We start from the raw sequence: 19,671 nt of genomic DNA, 5'->3' as shown, positions 1-19,671 counted from the left end.
TTTTTTTACAACATTATCCCTTGTTCTCCCTTCTGTTCCGAATTTTTCCCTCCTTCCCTCCACCCCCTCCCCTAGATGCAGCCATCCTTTTATAAGGCACCGGATGCCCTGGCGGAAGCATTTACAGAGAAGGAAACAGGCACACGAAGGTCAAGGTGCTTTTCTGGGGTCACACGGCTAGAAAGAGTGACCCAGCTGCCCACATCCTCCTGCTCCTGCCGCCGTGTCCTCCAGCTCTCAGCCAACACCAGCCCGAGCTCTCTTCTGGCCCCTGATAACTCAGAGGGGAGAAACTCGAGTTCAAATCCAGCCTCAAATCCCCGTGGCCCGGAAGCATCCGGAACAAACCTGGGAACCAGAGCCAAGCAGGGGCTGTCTCTGTGGAGCTCGGCTTCCCTCTAGTGGCCAACTCAGCTAATGACAGCGAATTCTGCCTTTAGGGTTTCTGGGACAGATTCCTAGGCTCTTAGGTGACCCCGCTGGAAGATGATTCCAGCCTCACTATTTTGAAGATGGGGAAACTGAGGCAAAGAGAAGTTGTCAAGACACATCAACAAGCATTTATGGAGCACTTACTTCATGCCAGGCTCTGTATTAAGGAGCAGGGATACAAAGCCAAGGCAAAGGTGGGAAATGCAATGCCAGGTCCTTCCATTGATTGGAGGAAGACATTAAAGAGAGCAGAAAATGGGCTGGCGGAAGGGGAGGCAGCAGATGCCCTGGGGACAAACCTGTACAAAGGTGGCAGATGGCAGGTGGCCAGGAAGCTCAGGGAGGAACTCACCAACGGAAGAAGGCGCAGAACAGAGAACCTCTGGGAAGGCCTCTGGGGGCGGAGCTCAAGCCTCAGGGTCAAAGACAAAGCAGGACATGGCACCGAAGAGCACTGATTCTTAAACCGGGATGCACAAGCCCCTTGAACTTGCATGGGAAAAATTATACTTTTATTTTTACTGCTCCGATTTCCTTTGCAAATGCTTTGCACTTCTCTTTCTTCCTTCCTCCCTCCCTCTTTCTCTCTCTTTCTCTCTTCTCTCTCTCTCTTTCTTTCTTTCTTTCTTTCTTTCTTTCTTTCTTTCTTTCTTTCTTTCTTTCTTTCTTTCTTTCTTTCTTTCTTTCTTTCTTTCTTTCTTTCTTTCTTTCTTTCTTTCTTTCTTTCTTTCTTTCTTTCTTTCCTCCCTCCCTTCCTTCCTTCCTTCCTTCCTTCCTTCCTTCCTCCTTTCCTTCCTCCTTTCCTTCCTTCCTTCCTTCCTTCCTTCCTTCCTTCCTTCCTTCCTTCCTTCCTTCCTTCCTTCCTTCCTTCCTTCCTTCCTTCCTTCCTCCTTTCCTTCCTTCCTCCTTTCCTTCCTTCCTTCCTTCCTTCCTTCCTTCCTTCCTTCCTTCCTTCCTCCTTTCCTTCCTCCTTTCCTTCCTTCCTTCCTTCCTTCCTTCCTTCCTTCCTTCCTTCCTTCCTTCCTTCCTTCCTTCCTTCCTTCCTTCCTTCCTTCCTCCTTTCCTTCCTTCCTCCTTTCCTTCCTTCCTTCCTTCCTTCCTTCCTTCCTTCCTTCCTTCCTTCCTTCCTTCCTTCCTTCCTTCCTTCCTTCCTTCCTTCCTTCCTTCCTTCCTTCCTTCCTTCCTTCCTTCCTTCCTTCCTTCCTTCCTTCCTTCCTTCCTTCCTTCCTTCCTTCCTTCCTTCCTTCCTTCCTTCCTTCCTTCCTTCCTTCCTTCCTTCCTTCCTTCCTTCCTTCTTCTTTTTTCTTTGCATCAAAAACAACACTCTGAGAAGAAATTCATTGATTTCACCAGATGGCTATCTAAAGGATCTCTGACACCAAAAAGATTCAGAATTCTTGTACAATAAACGTTAGAGCTGAGAAGTCCCTCTAAGGTCACCCAATCCAACATTTTCATTTTTTAAAATTAAATTTTATTTTTTCAATTAACAAACATTTCATTTCTCATTTATTCTCCTTTTCCCTCTTGAAGCAAAAAGAAAGAAGCAAACCTTTATAACAAAGTTGCATATTGAAGTGAAGTAAATTCATTGGCCCTTATTGGCCGTGTCCAAAAATATATTCCACATTCTGTGTCCCAAGTCCACCACTTCCCTTTGAAAAGGTGGGTAATAATAGACTTTCTCCTCAGTCTTCTGGTCTAATGATTGGTCATCACATTGATTAGAATTCTGAAGTGTTCCAGAATCGTTCTAGGAGGCATAGAATGGAATGGCTGCCTCTCTTCAGCTCTGGGAGTGTGATTCTAGTCCACACCTGAACTCTAATTTTAATATTCATTATGATTGTCTTTCCTCCTTGTCTGGGTTGCAATTTCCTCACCTATAAAATGCAACTATTGGAACATTGTATAAATAAGGAACTTTGGAAGACTTTTTTTTTCCCCCTGAGGCTGGGGTTAAGTGACTTGCCCAGGGTCACACAGCTAGAAGTGTTAAGTGTCTGAAACCAGATTTGAACTCGGGTCCTCCTGAATTTAAGGCTGGTGCTCTATCCACTGCGCCACCTAGCTGCCCCTTACGAATTCTTATTAGTTAGTAAGACTAACCAATCAATGCCATGGCAGGAAGGTGGTCGATTCAGGGCACAGAATGAGTCAATTGTATGCATGCAATAGCATTTTATTTTTCCAAATATATGCAAAGAGAGTTTTCAACATTCACCTTTGCAAAACCTTGTGTTCCAAATTTTTCTCCCTCTCCTTTAACCTCCCATTCCCAAGACGGCAAAAGCAATCTGATATAGGTTAAATAGGTGCAATTCTTCTAAACATATTTCCATATTTGTCATGCAGGGCAAAAAACCCCAAGTCAGATCAAAATGAAAAAAATTGGGAAGGAAAAAAAAAAAGCAAATAACAACAAAAGAAGAAAATCCTATGCTTTGATCCACATTCAAACTTCATAGTTCTCTCTCTGGATGAGGATGGCATTTCCAGCACAACTCCATTGGAATCAGGACTGAGTGTGGATCACAACATCGTATTTTCACTGTTTTTGTTGTTGCTTTTTGTTTTCTCATTTTTTTTCCCTTTTGACCTGACTTTTCTTGTGCAGCATGGCAATTGTGGAAATATGTATAGAAGAACTGCACATGTTTAACCTATATTGGATTACTTGGTGTCTAGGGGAGGAACGGGGAGAATGAAGGGAAAAAAATTTTGGAACACAAGGTTTTGCAAGGGGGAATGTTGAAAACTATGCATATATTTTGAAAATTAAAAGCTAAAAAATATTTTTAAAGTCTATTAAAAGTCATTATACATTCATATTCTGCTTAGGAAGTTCAAGAGGTCAGACAGATATGTTCCACATCTTCCCTGCCATACCTATGCTTGGAGCACCAAGGGAGTGCACCTTCTGTTTTGTGTGTCTATAACAGTGGTCCTCAAACTTTTTAAATAGGGGGCCAGTTCACGTCCCTCAGACTGCTGGAAGGCTGGACACTCTGTCTCTGCCGCCTCAGCCTAGTGCCGGAAGTGTGCATTGCTAATGCGAGTTTAGGTCAAACGTCCCTTCCAGTCTGATTTTGCCATAACCTGGCGGGCCGCATCTGGCCTGCGGGCCATAGTTTGAGGGCCCCGGTCTATAGGGTTGTGCAGACATATTGGTAAGGTGCTTTGCAAACCTGCACATGCTCTGAGTAGTTCTTGCTAGCTATTACAAGCTGGATCCTGGTGCGAACAGCCAAGCAGACCATGACCTAAGAAGCCCTGTGCCGTTACCTGTGGTCACTGACTCCCTAGGGGCCCAGCAAGAGTGAGGGACGACTGCAAGCTACACTGGATATAAGTGAGTTAGTGCATATAAATTTGACTATTAGGATCCATTTCTCTGGTGTGCCAGTAAATATGAGTTGTGTGTGTGTGTGTGTGGGTGTGTGTGTGTGTGTATGTGTGTGTGTGTATATGTATATGTGTATGTGTGTGTGTATGTGTGTGTGTATGTGTGTGTGTGTATATGTGTGTGTGTATGTGTGTGTGTATGTGTGTGTGTGTATATGTGTGTGTATGTGTGTGTGTATATGTGTGTGTGTGTATGTGTGTGTGTATATGTATATGTGTATGTGTGTGTGTATATGTGTGTGTGTATGTGTGTGTATATGTATATGTGTATGTGTGTGTGTATGTGTGTGTGTATGTGTGTGTGTATATGTGTGTGTGTATGTGTGTGTGTATGTGTGTGTGTATATGTGTGTGTGTATGTGTGTGTGTATATGTGTGTGTGTATGTGTGTGTGTATATGTGTGTGTGTGTATGTGTGTGTGTGTATATGTGTGTGTGTGTGTGTATGTGTGTGTGTATGTGTGTGTGTATATGTGTGTGTATGTGTGTGTGTATATGTATATGTGTGTGTGTGTGTGTGTGTGTGTGTGTAGCTTTGATTTGTTTTTTTAATTAAGTAACTAAACTTCCTGATTCTTCCTTGTAATCAGTCAGATGGGGGAGGAAATGGACTTCCATTTGAGAGATTGGATTTGGGCGTTCCGCTAGAAAGGATTTGAGATGTCATATTTTAGGACACAAGTAGCTAATGTTGTCTTGATTCTACCAAGCTTTCACTACTATAATTAAACTGGCTATGACTTTGCAGGGGTTCTCAAACTACGGCCTGCGGGCCAGATGCTGCCCACCGAGGTTGTTGATGTGGCCCGCCGGGTGATGGTAAATGGGCTGAGGGGCAGAGACAGAGTGTGAGGTTTTGTTTTTACCATAGTCCGGCCCTCCAGCAGTCTGAGGGACAGGGAACTGGCCCCCTATTTAAAAAGTTTGAGGACCACTGACTTTGAAGTTTGAAAATAAGCTAGTTGTGTGGATAGAGCACCAGCCCTGAATTCAGGAGGACCCGAGTTCAAATCTGATTTCAGACACTTAACACTTCCTAGCTGTGTGACCCTGGGCAAGTCACTTAACCCCAGCCTCAGAAAAAAATAAAATAAACTAAGCTAGTTGAACCTGGGATGGGTATGAGTGTCAGGCTGTGGTTGACAGGTATTCTGGCTGAAAACTCAGGGGGACAGTAGTGCCAGACTATACCCTCTGCTCTTAGATTTACTTAGAGCAGGCTTCTTAAATTTTTTTCTCTTTTGGCTTTTTGCCTGAGAAATTTTCGTGACCCTTAATAATACAAATCAAAATTTACTGACAATAAATCATAATTTCACAGCCTCCACATTCAGTTATGAACCCCAGTTTGAGAAGCTAGGGCTTAATATGGGAAGAGGAGGAGAGGGAGAAAAATCTGGCACAGTAAGATTTGAAGATGAATATTAAAAACTTTGGGTATATTTGGAAAAATACCATTTTGGGGGGGCAGCTAGGTGGTACAGTGGAAAGAGCGCCAGCCTTGAATTCAGGAGGACCTGAGTTCAAATTTGGTCTCAGATACTTAACACTTCCTAGCTGTGTGACCCTGGGCAAGTCACTTAACCCCAGCCTCAAAAAAAAAAAAAAAAAAAAAGAAAAAGAAAAATGCCATTTAAAAAAAAAAGCTAGGACCTAGAGAACCACATAGTAATGTTATCCATGTTCTATTATATTTTGTTTATTTTGTAAAATACGTCCCAAATCTGTTTTAATCTGATTCTCCTTGTGGGCAAGGAGGGGAAGCAAGCCCCTTTGAAAGGATTGCACGGGAGCTATGAAATTGTATTCATTTTAAAGAGAAATGAAAGGAAACTCAAAAGCATAGCTTTAGACTAGAAATAAGATGGATTTCTTTCCAGAACATTACAGGGAGAAAGTCCTGGTTCTGCCCACCCCACAGTGGGTCTACCCCAAACTGTCGCCTTCAATGGAGACTTCCGGTTCTTGAAGCTCATTGAAAAAGCTCTTAATAGGGGTGCTGGCTGGGACTGGATCCCATTCTTTGGAGACTCCCGTGGAGGTTTCCTTGGGATTCTTGATGAGGGGTCCTCAGCCCATGGTCTTGTTTTCTCTTGCTCTTGAAGGTCTTCCGGTCCTCCGCAGACGCCTCATTCGTCAGTTGTTCTCTGTAGGTGGCTGCCATCCGCATGTAATTGGGCAATGTCTCTCCTGTGCACCAGTTGGTTTCCTGTTTGGGCCCACTCATCCCGGCACACACACTCACCCTGATGTGTGCCTGGCTCATATCCAGCAACCAAAGCAATGAGCTTCTCATGATGGAATTTCAGACATTGGGTCCCCGGGGGCTCCTAATGACATATCCTTTTGGGGATGGTCTGCTCCACCTGTGGAAGGCCAACATAAAGGGCTTCTATATAAGGAAGCTTTGAGGGAAGCAGCAGGCCCCAGGCTTGTGCAGGCCACAGGAAGCAGGCCCAGAGGCCTGGAAGGAGCAAGTGATTAGCACCTCCGCTATAGCATTCCAGGCTGGCTTCCCAGACTAAGGCCTTCTCTGGTACAATCCCTGACAGGTTTCTGAAAGATCTCCAAGTCCTCCGACTTTCCCAAGCTGCCCAGGCTGACCTCTGGGCTATAGACTCTGTAGAACCCCGGCAAGATGGCTTTATCCAGATCCCTGGCCAGATACCATAGTCCCAGCAGCCACCATGATCCAGGGACCTGGTGCTCAGAAGGGCTGCTGGTGCCCCAGCTGGGGGCAGCTTGAAGGATGAAAGTGATGGGAGGTGAGACTGCTGGTGGCTGCCTTCAATGCCATTGGAGGCTTATCTCTAAGACCCTCATTGAGGACTTCAAATGACCCACAAATTAGGACTTTTCCGGTAAGAACTAAAGTTCTCTATAATTCGGGATCCACTTTTGTGTTAAAAAAAAAAAATTAGGATGATATCCGTCTCTGATTGGCAAGGATAAACTCATCACGGATGGGTAATTATCACGTCAGCAAGAGTGTGGAAACAGGCCTGTACCAGGAGAACAGGGGCTTGAATCTCCCCTCTGGCACTTCCTGCTCCGAGAACAGGAGGGCTCTCTCTTTCCTTTCTCTTCCTCCACAAGCAGAAGCCGCTCTAGACATCTAAAGGAGCTCCATAAACCCAAGTGATTGTTATTGGGACGACAGGGCAGGAATCGGGGAACTCTAGATAAACACACGTGAGTTCAGAGGTCAGGCCGTTAGTCATAGAATGCTCAAAACAAGTGGAGAAACAGGTTGTTGGAAAGCACAAAGAGGGTGGAGTTGCTTTTTCTTGGGAAGATTGCTATGGGGCTGGGGGGGGAAGCAGGTATAGACTAGGCCTCTGATAAACTGTAGCCAGGACCAACAGTGTGGCCCAAAGCGAAGCCGCCGTGTCCAGAAAGCTCTGAGCTTATTTCGGAGGATCTCTGATCAAAGGCAGGGAGGATACCTTAAGGACCATCAATTTCAAGTGCCCATTTTACAGATGTGGAAACTGAGTCCCAGGAGGTATCCCAGGTCACTCAGATAAAAAGCATCTGGAGCAGGATACGGGTTGCTTCAATCTGTGCTCTCTACTATGCTCCTAATTAAGCTCTCCTGTGTCACAGGTGGACCTTGGAGCCCATTCCTTATATGGAATATATAGATAACCTTAGATAAGGTAATAATAGGCTTAGATAGGGGAGCAGGGGCCTGGCCTGGGCATAAGCAGCGGAGCTCCTGCATTTCCTGGCTCTCTGGCCAATGGAGCTCTCCATGATCCATGAAGTTTCTCTTCTTAAAGCCCTAAAAATAGTCATATCAAGTCACAACTTCGTGTCCCCATCCCATCCACAGCAGATTCTAAGTGTGGCCCCAAATCAAGCTCCCAAATGCGCTAATAAACATTACGCACGTAATTCACAATCATTTTGTTTTCTGACTTTAGAAGCCTTTTCAAGCAGCAGACGGTCTAACAGGCCAACCTTCTGTTCTGTAACTGGTTTCAGAGCGCCCTCCACATCCAGACAGAGAACGATGAAGACTGAATGTGGATTTTCACCTCTTTGTTATTATTCGCTTGCTTTTTTTTTTCCCTGTACTTTTCTCCCCCTTTGATCTGATTTTTCTTGCATAACATGGCAAATATGGAAATATGTTTAGAGGGATTGCACGTTTAATCTCTATCAGATGGCTTGCTATCTTGGGGAGGGGAAAAGGAGAGGGAGAAAAACTTGTAACACGAGGTTTTGCAAAGGTGAACGTTGAAAACTATCTTTGCAGGGATTTGGAAAAATAAAATATTAAAATTAAAAATTAAAAAAAGAAAAAAGAGGAAAAATAAAATATCATTAAAATAAAAATTAAAAAAAAGAAAAAAGAGGAAAAATAAAATATCATTAAAATAAAAATTAAAAAAAAGAAAAAAGAGGAAAAATAAAATATCATTAAAATAAAAATTAAAAAAAAAGAAAAAAGGAAAAAAAGGAAATTGGTTTAGGAAAGTCTGACCCAGTGACCTGACTTTGCAAAAATCATCTCTCGTTAGCAGCATCCCTGGTGTCCTGCCCACTGTCCCACACAAGCTTATTTAGCAGCATCCTAGATATTGGGAAGAGAAGGTGAGTCGGGACAATGGGTGCACAGCACATGTGAACTTCTCATGGGAGGGACGGCCTCCTTTTCTTTCCCCAATAGCCCCAAAAGGGGCCAAACTCCTGTCAAGGATCAATGTATTTTTTTTTTTTTTTTAACTCACTGCAGCATCAAAGGGCCCAGAGACTCCAGTAGTGAAGTCTGGAGGAGAGAAGTCTTGAAGTGGTTCTGTTTAATTCCATCCCCCAAGCCCAGCTACCCTGTAACCAAGACTGGCTTTCCTGCTACAACCTTCCACCTTCAGCCTCGGCCTGTACAAAACTCAGCCGCCGGGAGCCTCCAGGACAGCTCTGATTGGGAGGAAGCTTTCCTGCTCCACTGCCAGGGCACTTCCTGACAACTTTCCCCCCATCCTCCTGGTCCTGCCCAGCCAAGAAGGCTCAGCCCTGCTCCAACCCACGATCCTTTGCACGCTTGGGGATGGCACTGGCATTTCCCCACACACCCCACCCTGCTCCAAGGTTCAAACCCCCATGCTTTCCAGTGATTCTCAGCCCTCCGAGCCTGCTGACTGGGTTGATTTTGATCTGAGTTGAGCTCTGCTTTTTAACAATGGCAGTCGCCAGCTTTCTGGAATCATCGTTCCTCCATCTTCCAGTGTTGGGAAGGAGTGGCTGAGAGGCCCAGCGCTGTGGGAGAGGCAGCCTCTGACTGAGCAGGGGCTACTGAGGACAGACTTTCTGTGGGCCAGTTCTGGACTCCCTGGGAGCAAGTTCTGCACATCATGAAGCGAGCATTTGGAGACAGGTCCTGGGTGCGAGGCCCAGTTCTCCCATCTGCTCCCTGGCTCAAATCCCTCTGGTCTCTAGTATCCTCAAATGACAGAGGGCCTTGTTGGACAGATGAAGATCCCCCCTCAACATCTGTGACCCTGCGATCACATTATAGATTAAACGCTGGAAATGACATGAAACTTCAGATTTTCGGGGGAGAATTTAGGGGATTATCTTGCTCAATATCCCCCCCCCCTTTTTTTTTTTTTTTTTTTTTTTTTTTTTTTTTAACAGAGACCCATAGAAAGAAAGGGACCGAAAGCTCCAAGTCAGAGTCAGGTCTCCCTACTCTTAATTACAAAACAAAACTCTAGCTCTCCTATCTCCTAAGCAATTCTTTTCTCCCCACCTACTGGAAAATATACCCTTATTTTGCTATAAACCCCAACAAAACCAAGTGGGCAAAGAGCACGGAATGAGAAAGATTGTATGATCTTCATAATTTAAATTTCTCATGGTACAGATGCCCCCAGAGCAGCCTCAATGTCCTTTTCTTCTCCTTCCGACAAGGTCTCTGGCTCTGCTAGGGCCGCAGGGAGCCCTGGGCCTTTTCCAGGATGTCTTCTCGGATCTTTGGGTAATTGGGGTGCTCCTTCAGTACCTAGGGACCAGGGGAGAGGGAGCCGCCATCAGTGGGGGCCCACCCATTGCGCCAAAGGCAGACATTGGTCTTAGATTAAAAAGGGAACTTACACTGTGGCAAACCTCAATGGCTTCTACAAATCTTTTGTCTTTCAGGTAGTTGAAAGCAAGTTTGAAACCTGGAGAAGAAAGCACAAGTGATTGCCTAGGATGAGTGGTCCCCAGGAACTGCCCACAGCCTCCCTCATCCCGCCGGTTCCAGGCTTTGTGTGGCTCCTGGAGAGCTCAGCCCAGTCTAGCCAGTCCCAGCCCAGTAAGGCCGGAGCCAGTCTAGCCAGGCCCAGCTCGATCTGACCTAGCCAGGCCTAGCCAACTCAGCCCAGCCAGGCCCACCCAGTCCAGCCTGACCCAGCCCAGCTCTGCCCAGCTCTGCCCAGCCAGGCCCACCCAGTCCAGCCTGACCCAGCCCAGCTCTGCCCAGCTCTGCCCAGCCAGGCCCACTCAGTCCAGCCTGACCCAGCCCAGCTCTGCCCAGCCAGGCCCACCCAGTCCAGCCTGACCCAGCCCAGCTCTGCCCAGCCAGGCCCACCCAGTCCAGCCTGACCCAGCCCAGCTCTGCCCAGCTCTGCCCAGCCAGGCCCACTCAGTCCAGCCTGACCCAGCCCAGCTCTGCCCAGCCAGGCCCACCCAGTCCAGCCTGACCCAGCCCAGCTCTGCCCAGCCAGGCCCACCCAGTCCAGCCTGACCCAGCCCAGCTCTGCCCAGCCAGGCCCAGCCCCGTCTGACCTACTCAGGCCCACCCAGTCCAGTCTGACCTGGCCCAGCCAGTCTAGCCTGTGATAGTGGAAAAAGCCAACGGCTGTTCAGACTTCTTGGTGCCCTCAGAATAAGGTGTGGGAGGGCAGTCCTTCTCAGCCCAAGCCCGCCACCCCTTGGCTGGGCTCCTCGGGGGCAGGCCTACGGGGGCCGGGGCTCACCGATGGAAGGGTTGGCCCGGTTGCTATACTTCCAGGCCAGCTCATAGTTGCTCGCTGCATCCTTGTAGGACTGCTCCTTCTCCATGATGAGGCCCATGTACTCGTAGGCTTTACAACAAGACTGCAAAGATGGCAGCTGTTAGAGTCGGGGCTGGGGCTCCAGGACGGTCCGCGGGAAGGAAGGAGTTGGCCCCGGAGCCCTGGGTGGGCCTGGCCATGGAGCCTCCGTGAGGGTCTAGCCTGAGCCCCTCATCTAACAAAGGCAGAAACTGAGGGCAAGGGAGCCTATGGCAAGGCTGGGCTTAGAACGGGCTCTCCCCAGAGGCTCCTTGTTTTGACTCCAAGCAGCTGTAGGGCCTTTCCTGAGTCACAGTCCTTTTGGTCCTCAGTTTCTTCATCTATAAAGTGACAGCTGACCCTCTTTGCAAGTGGGTGATTTGGATCAAATAGGAGAGGAGAGGGCCACAGATGACACTTAAGAGAACTCCTGGGCAAGAAAGAGCTCCCCGGGGCTCCCCCTGTACCCCCCATTTAAAAGCAGGCAGTGTGGGCTATGGAGGGAGAGCTGCCCGGCTTTCTCTGACCGGATGGAGCCGGGAGCCTGGCGCAGTGACCCCGGGCACCGAGATCCCGGGGGGCGCCGAGGGCCGGCCCCTTCCTCCTCGGACGTCCGCTTACCTTGTTGTACTGGACGCAGCGGCGGAGGAGCTCGGAGGCGATGTCGAACTTGCCACTCTGGCAGTAGATGTCGGCCAGAAGGATCCAGCTCTTCTCCAGGTCCTCAGCGTCGGCCAGTGCCCAGGGGGCCTTGGCCAGCCTTTTGAGCTGAGTGCGGGCCTTGGGGATCTGCTTCAGGATCATGTAGGCCTGGGCCATGGCCAGGAGGGCCGGAACGCTTTCTTTCTGGGAAAAAACAGCCCCAAGAACCTCATGCCAGCCCACGCAGAGGCCCCTGAGACCCCAGGGCCACCCATCTGGCTTTGTTTGCCTCAAAGGGGAGCACCTAACTGCCCAACCCCCCCCTTCCTCAGGTGCCTTTCTCTGGTGGCCTAGGCCCCTCCCTGGACACCCTGTGCTTCTTCCCCTGTGCCCTGCATGCCAGGGCTGCAAGCGCCCCCACCCGGGAACTGTGTGGCATCCCTCAGAGCCCTGGCTGCCAGACTTCCTTGCATGGAGCCCTCCTTGGGAAGGGCCGTCCTGACCCCAGGGCCCAAAGGTTGGGATGGGGCAGGCGGGCAGGTGACCCCGTGCTGTGGAGGGGCAGTGGCTCCCAAGCCATTGTTGGGCCGGCCGTCCACTCTCTGGGCACGGTGAGTATGTGAACCGCTCAGAGAGGCAGGGGAGACGTTCTCACAGAGAACGAGCAGCACATGTGCACACGTACTCACAGAGAGCAGCACAGGCCACACACACACACACACATTCACAGAGCAGCACAGGGCACACACACACACATTCACAGAGCAGCACAGGGCACACACACACACATTCACCCATGTACACACATGTGTCGAGTGGCCCTTTCAGTGAGTGTCAGGGTGCTCGGCTGCTGCCAGCAGGAAGATGCTTCCAGGGAAGAGGGGGACCCAGTGAGGACAGACTTGGCCATCACCTGATGTGCCTCCCAGGGGCCCATGTCTCCAGGATGTGGGGGCCTGAGGGGTGGGCCCCTGCAGCCCTTCCCTCACCAGGCATGCTCATGGTTGGCCCCGCTGGCAGCACCCCTGACCCTGGCCCCGCTGGCAGCCCCCTGGACCCCAGCCCTGCTTGTAGCCCCCCTGACCCCAGCCCCGTTGGCAGTCCTCCGGCCCCGCTTGTAGCCCCCTGACTCCCACCCCACTGGCAGCCCCTCCAGCCCTGCTTGTAGCCCCCCCTGCCCCCTGCCCCACTGGCAGTCCTCTAGGCCCTGGCCCTGCTGGCAGCCCCCATGACCCTAGCCCCGCTGGCAGCCCACCGGCCCTGGCTCCCCCCCTGGGCCCGCACTCACTTCCAACTGGGCGATCTCGATGAAGGCCCCGAGGGCGGTCTCCACGTTGGCCTTCTCCTTGGTGGCCAGGAGGCAGTAGCTCTGCAGCATCTTCAGCTGGTCCTGGCCCTCCTTGTTGTGGGGGTAGAACTCGCGGAGGAGCTTCTCCGCCGTCCGCACTCCATGCTGCTCCGACTCCTTCTTCTCTGTGGAGCTGCTAGGGAGGGAATGGACACTGGCCCCGGCCACGTTTCCAGCTGCCCTCGCGGGCCTCTCGAGGGCCCCTCTCTGGGGCTGCCAGCCCACCCCCCAGCTCCAGGAGGGGGCCGCCCCAGCAGGCTGAGTGGCTCCCCTCTGCGGCCACTAGAGTCACCTGTTCTCCATGGCCAGGGTCTCCAGCGCCTCTCCCCCCATGATCTCGTTGTCTGGGTTGAGGCAGATCTGCACCATGTTATAGGTGGCGCTCTGGCCCCAGTCACTGTCCTTGCGGGCCTTGTTGAGGTACTTCAGGGCTTCATTGGGCTGCCCAACGTGCCTGGGGGAGGGGGAAGAAGGCCAGGGGCAGGTTCAGGCTGCTTATGGGTCCTGCAGTCTTTATGACTTCCTGGTGCCTGCTCACCCTCCCCAAGGATGCCCGTGGCACTATGGTCATTGACACTGTTTACCTCCGGGCCGCTTGGGCACGTCTGAACCTTTCTTGGACGAGTCCATTCCCCTTGTATGCCAGATCCCTCCTCCCAGGCTGCAAGTCCCAGCCTCAGTTTCCCCATCTGAAAACCTGGGCTCAAGTCCCACCTTTTGACATGTTCTGGCTAAGCCACCATGAAGTCACTTCTGCGGGCTCCCAGGGATGGCGGTGACAGCCAGCATTGGTGGAGGGAGCATTCTCACCGGGAGTTCCTTTTTTTGCTAAAACTCCAGCTTCTGACCCTACCCCCCATCTTTCCTGAGGCACCGATCCCACAAGGAGGCTCTAAGAGCTTGATGGGCTTCTAGGTAGAGAGCTGAAGCGGGACCTCAGTGACCATTCTGTCTGGCCCCTTCCCTCTACACTGAGGAGCTTCGGCCAAGATCCCTGAGGCAGCATGGATGGCCGGAGCCAAATGGGGATCAGAACTGGGGGCCCGGGAGCTCCCGGGGAGCGCTCCCTGAGCTGAGGCCTCCGAAGCAATAGACCCTGGCTCTGGGAGTCGTGGCCTCCGCTCTGGGCAGCTCGGGCCTTGCACCCAGGAGGGCAGCGATGGACCCTGCTGGACCATGAAGATGAGGGGGAGGAGGCAGGGCTGGGCTCTGGCAAAGGATAAACCGCTGAGCCTGGAAACGGCAGCAAGGGGTTAAGGTGTGGAGACGTGTTCAAAAAGGGATGGGGAGAATGCAGAGGGAGGCCCTGGATCAGGAGCCATCGGGAGGATGGGCCATTCAAGCTAGAACAAGGAGAAGGCACAGAGGCCAAAAGTCACCCGGCCCTCGGCTGGCTCAGGCTGGGCCTGAAAGTAGCAGCTCTGAGACTGCTGAAAACCTTGACCTGAGCCTGGTGTGGGGGGTGGGGGTCCGGCCAGTCTGGACCTGGCCCTGCCCCTGCCACTGGCCCTGCTTCTGGCCCTGCCCCTGCTCCTGGCCCTGCTTCTGGCCCTGCCCCTGCCACTGGCCCTGCTTCTGGCCCTGCCCCTGCTCCTGGCCCTGCTTCTGCCCCTGCCCCTGCCACTGGCCCTGCCCCTGCCCCAGGCCTGAGACAGGGCAGAGGGACCCCTACCAGCAATAAATGCCTTTGCAGTAGTTGAAGCCCGGCTCCAGCGGGATGCGGCTGGACACCTTCTTGGACAGCTCGAAGAAGGCCGGGGCGTCCTCCAGCTTCCCGCTCCGCCTGAGCAGGTCGATCAGTTTGTTCAACACTGAAAAATTGTCTTAAAACAAACAGAAGGGGCACATCAAGGCCCTCGGCTCGGCGTCACGGGGTCCTGGGGAGGGGAGAGGAGACCTAGCTGGGGCAGAGCTCCGGTGCTCCTCCTGGTGAGGGCCGTGTGGTACAGTGGGCAGAGCGCCAGATCTGGAATTGGAAGCCCCAGATTCAGATTTTGGCTCTCACTGCCCGGGAGAATTCGGGCCGGCCACTGGCTGAAGCTTCTCATCTGAAAAAGGAAGGGGGTCCCACCATCCCCACAGGCGCACCGGGGCTCTAAATCCAGGCTAGGTTTCCTGTCTCCCGATGGGGGAGGGGAGGGGAGGAGCTGCCTCCCTCCAACCCCAGAAAGGTGCCACTGGAGGCCCCGTGGATAGCAGTAGTGGCAGCTGCCCTGCTCTGGGAATAGGCCCTTTCCCACAAAGTTCACCCCAGTTCTAGAGAGCTCTGCCTGTGCGCCTGTTCCCCTGGTACGTCCCCCATCCCCGCCAGGGGTGCACACAGGAGGCGGGGGGCCCTTTCCCCAGAGCGGCCCTCCACACCTGAGGAGTCATCCCTTCTCCTTTTGCCTTTTCTTCTCCGGCTTAAACACTGATGATTTCCTCAACCGGCCTCACATGACACAGGTTGGCATCCCCACGCCCACCTCAGTGCCCCCCAGGCAGGCTTGAGCCTTCCACGTCCCTCTAAACCATGGGGGGTCAGAACTAACGGCCCGGACGAGGGCCCGGTGCGGGGACTGCCCCTCCCTCACGACACAGGGTAACAACACCTCGCGCTCGAGAGTGAATGAGGTCCGCTCCTAACCACCAAGCACTTTTACAGATGAGGAAACTGAGGCACAAAGAAGCAAAGCGCCTTGACAAAAGGGGTATGACCAGGAGGTTTCAGAGGCTAGACTTGAATCTGGGATTCCTGTTCACCCAGCCCTGGAGCTCACTGGGGTGGGGGGGAAGGGCTTCCTTCAGTCTCGGGTGGCTTCTCCTGAGCAGGGAAGGTATCCCACCAATGGAAACTGAGGCTCCCGGGGATCCTGGGCCCCAGGCCAGGAGGCAGAGGGGACTGAGAGGAAGCCAAGAGGCTGGGGCCTCACCTGGGGCCTTTTCCAGAACTTGCCGGTACAGGTCGATAGCGTTTTCATATTTCTGCTTTCTGAACATCAGATCCGCCATCATCTGTGAGAGAATGGATGGACCTTTCAAAAGCCGGGACAGCTCCATGAGCTGCAAGACCAAGAACCCTAGAATGGGAGCCCTGGGAGCCCGGGAGCTGAGGGCTGTGCCCGATTTAGGCTTGGGAGGAGCCTGGCCGCTCCCTGTGTGGATGGGGCTCTGGCCTGCTGCCTCCATCCTTCCCTGCAGCTGTCAGTGGCCTCCAGTGGAGGCCCTCATCTCACTCCCTGGGTCTCCTTATCCATCATTCTGCCCTGAAGGACCTGGCCCTTGGGAGCTGCAGGGGTTGGGGGTGGGTCTCCCCGGGAGAGACCACCTGGGAGAGAGGGGAGCCTGAGAGCCTCTGAAGCTCTCTCTACCCCCTGACCTCCTCCACAGGACATCAGTACCTGCCCAACAATCCCAGGCTCTGCCTCCTTCCTTCTCCCTGAGAAGGCCGGGCAGGGGCCGGGCTGAGGACTGGGCCAAACTCACAGCACTTAGTAGGTCTGGCGAAAGGCGAGGCAGCGGATTTTCTGTGGATCTACTTTGTTTAGAGGCTCAGCCCTCGGGCTCTGCACTCGGGCTCTGCGGCTTGACTTTGTGCCTCAGTCATCCTGGGGAGGGCACTCCCCCTGTGGGGCGCAGCTGCTCACTGCCTGGGGAGGTGCGCTACAGGCTCCCTGTGGATGGCCTCCTTGGCAGTGCCAGCGGGAGAGCCTCCCATTGGGGCAGTGGGGCTCCTGACAAAGTTGGACACTACGGCCTCTCTGCCTGACAGCCAGAAGCTTGCTGGGAGGGGAAGGGCCGCCCGCTGGGAGGGGAAGGAAGCCGGCCTCTGTGGGGCTGGGGGTCCTTACCACACAGGCGGTCTCGTGGCTCTGGTCACTCTGGAGGAGGATGGAGCAGTGATGCTCACAGGCATCCAGGTCCCCCTGGAGCAGGTACAGCTGAGCCAGCTCCAGCGTCACCTGCCGAGACAAGGGAGAGCCTGGGGGACCACCGGGGCTCGGAGAGCTCCCCCGCTGGCCGGGGCGCCTTCCCCTACGTCGAGATCAGGCGAGGCAAAGGCTCATGGGGTGGGAAATTCTCATCTGTTACGTGGCCCAGTGGGCAAGGGGACACTCGGAGATGGGGCCCCCGTTTCCTCAGAGGTCCCTTCCCTTTCCAAATCTGGGACCCTAAGATTTATCAGATGGGTGACTCCATGTTGGTCATTTAAGCCCTCCGAGCCTCCATTTGCTCATCTGTAAGATGGGGACAAGAATATTTATACTTTTTGGGAGGTCCACTTACGTATGAATGGAAAAAGTGAAAACGCAAATTTACTCATTATAGAACTTAGGACAATTACAACACAGAAGACCACCCAGTTTCGTTTCCCATGGATACCTTAGAGGTTCAACTATTGAATAGCTCTGTATGTGAAAGATTCCAACATATTGGAAGCATCTTGGATTTTTTCCCCTGAGGCAGTTGGGGTTAAGTGACTTGTCCAGGGTCACACAGCTAGGAAGTGTTGTGTCTGAGACCAGATTTGAACTCAGGTCCTTCTGACCTCACCTCAAGGCTGGTACTCCACCCACTGCGTCATCTAACTGCCCCTCTTGCTCATTTTTGAACTATATTATTTGTTTAAAGCATGCATACACACTTAGGTATTGAAATATACTTTAAAAAATTTGGGGCAGCTAGTTGAATATCTGAGGTCAAATTTGAACTCAGGTCCTCCTGACTTCAGGGCTGGTGCTGCTCTATCCACTGCGCCCCCTAGTGGCCCAGATATTCCTCCTCCTCTCAGGAGACCAAGTCCGTGGTCCCCGAGAAGACGTCAGGAGACCCAGACTTCCTTCCAAGAGCCGCTGTCCAAGTCTCTGTATTTCTCCAGATCTCTGCTCTCTCTTAAAGACCATTTCTAAGAATGTGACTCACTGCATTCAGCTCTGACTCAAATAAACCATCCTAGAAAGGCCATTAGAGACTCAAATGTGCTATCAGTGGGGATGGTTACACTCTCCACAAAGAAGTCTCTGTAATCTGATCAATCAGCATTTATTAAGCACCTACTGTGTGCCAGGCCCTGGGGATACAAAGGCAAAAATGAATCTGACTCAACCATCCTAGAAAGACTCATTAGAGACTCAAATGTGTTATCAGTGGGGATGGTTACACTCTCCACAAAGAAGTCTCTGTAATCTGATCAATCAGCATTTATTAAGCACCTACTGTGTGCCAGGCCCTGGGGATACAAAGGCAAAAATGAATCTGACTCAACCATCCTAGAAAGACTCATTAGAGACTCAAATGTGCTATTATTGGGGATGGTTATACTCTCCACAAAAAAATCTCTGTGATCTGATCCTTCAATCAGTATTTATTAAGCACCTACTGTATGCCAGGCTTTGGGGATACAAAGGCAAAAATGAACCTGACTCAAACAATCATCCTAAAAAGGCCTATTAGAGACTCAAATGTGCTATTGTTGGGGATGGTTATACTCTCCACAAAGAAGTCTCTGTGATCTGATCCTTCAATCAGCATTTATTAAGCACCTACTGTGTGCCAAACCCTAGGGATACAAAGGCAAAAATGAACCTGACTCAAATAATCATCCCAGAAAGGCTCATTAGAGACTCAAATGTGCTATCAATGAGGATGGTTATACTCTCCACAAAGAAATCTCTGTAATCTGATCAATCAGCATTTATTAAACACCTACTATGTACCAGGCCCTGGGGATACAAAGGCAAAAATGAACTTGTCTGTGCTTTCAAGGAGCTTCCCTTCCATCAGGGGAAAAACCCAGGAAGGCCTCAGAAGGGGTGTATTTGGGCATTGCCAAGGAGAGCAGTGGGGCAGTCCCTCATAGGCAAGGGGAAGCCGAAGGCTCTCCCAGCACAGCCCAATACACACAGCTTTGGTTTGTTTGGGGAGCCTGTGATGATATGGGGAATGCAGGTGGCGAGAGGGGTGGCTGGGCCCTGACCCAGGCGGCGGGCACTGCATCCTGGGCTGCCTTTCCCACAAGAGCAGCTCTCTCCCTTGTGCTCTGCTGGCTCCCATCTAGAAAACGGCGGGACTGTCCTGCACACCTGGGGAAGGAGAGTGGGGAGCAGCAACTCCTCTGTCCAGGTTCCCTGGCACTAAGTTTCCAGGGGGTCCAGGCCCCCCCCATCCTGATTCTTCCTAGGTCTGCTTGCCCTTCCTCCCAGCGAGTGGGAGCTCAAGCATCTGGATGGCGCCTCCCAGGTCCAAGGGTTCCCCCACGCTCTGCCCTAGGCCTCCCAGCGCGCAGAAGCTCACCCCACTAGCACCTGTTGCTCCTGGCTCTGGCTCAGAGAACCTCCGCAAGCCAGGACTCACGACCCTGCTGGGGACACACTGCTTGCAGTCAGTCATCGGGAAGTAAGCACTGTGTCGCGCCCCCTGGAAGGGGGCAGCTCAGTATCTTCCCTTCCCTCATCCTTCCTCCCTGCTTCTGTGGAGCTCTGGCCCACTCGCCCCTCTTCCCAAGCAGCACCATGTTGCTCGGAGCCATTCCTCTCCCACCGGCTCCCACACTTGACCCTCCCGTGGCCGTGGCCCTTCTTTGTCCGGCGGGGACACTGCCCCAGGATAGGCCCCTTTGCTTCTCAACCTGATTATTGAGACAGGTTCCTAATTAAGTCTCCTTGCTCCCAGGCTCTCCCTCCTCCATTCTGTCAATCAGACATCAAAGCGAGGCTTTGACCATGTCACTGCCCTGCTGAAAATCCATAGCTCCCTATTGCCTCTTGGGCAAATGTTCGGCGTTTTTAATGCCCTCCACAATCTAGCTCTCATGGACTTTTCCCACCTGACTTCAGGTAACTC

The 19,671-nt window shown here is 51.9% G+C and overlaps 1 protein-coding gene across 9 annotated transcripts in view; it reads right to left on the bottom strand.

Annotated features, from left to right (window-relative positions):
- Positions 1-9,652: 9,652 nt before the first annotated feature.
- TTC21A (tetratricopeptide repeat domain 21A) overlaps positions 9,653-19,671 on the bottom strand; it is a 34,793-nt gene continuing 24,774 nt past the window's right edge. For 2 of the 9 annotated variants that reach the window (XM_074284386.1, XM_074284387.1), the window contains exons 21-29: positions 16,680-16,790; positions 15,762-15,843; positions 14,522-14,672; positions 13,142-13,303; positions 12,790-13,003; positions 11,481-11,705; positions 10,803-10,923; positions 9,937-10,004; positions 9,653-9,844 (exon numbers count right to left, since the gene is read on the bottom strand). In XM_074284386.1, coding sequence (XP_074140487.1) covers positions 9,767-9,844; positions 9,937-10,004; positions 10,803-10,923; positions 11,481-11,705; positions 12,790-13,003; positions 13,142-13,303; positions 14,522-14,672; positions 15,762-15,843; positions 16,680-16,790 — 1,212 coding nt within the window. In that variant the 3' untranslated portion in view covers positions 9,653-9,766. The remainder of the gene's footprint in view (positions 9,845-9,936; positions 10,005-10,802; positions 10,924-11,480; positions 11,706-12,789; positions 13,004-13,141; positions 13,304-14,521; positions 14,673-15,761; positions 15,844-16,679; positions 16,791-19,671) is intronic. The other 7 variants (XM_074284389.1, XM_074284392.1, XM_074284390.1 and 4 more) reach the window with 4 other exon arrangements.

The sequence above is a fragment of the Sminthopsis crassicaudata genome, chromosome 1, assembly GCF_048593235.1.
Source record: "Sminthopsis crassicaudata isolate SCR6 chromosome 1, ASM4859323v1, whole genome shotgun sequence".
In the NCBI taxonomy this organism is placed as follows: domain Eukaryota; kingdom Metazoa; phylum Chordata; class Mammalia; order Dasyuromorphia; family Dasyuridae; genus Sminthopsis; species Sminthopsis crassicaudata.
The sequence above is the reverse complement of the archived record's forward strand: the minus strand, read 5'-3'. Positions and strand labels throughout refer to the sequence as shown.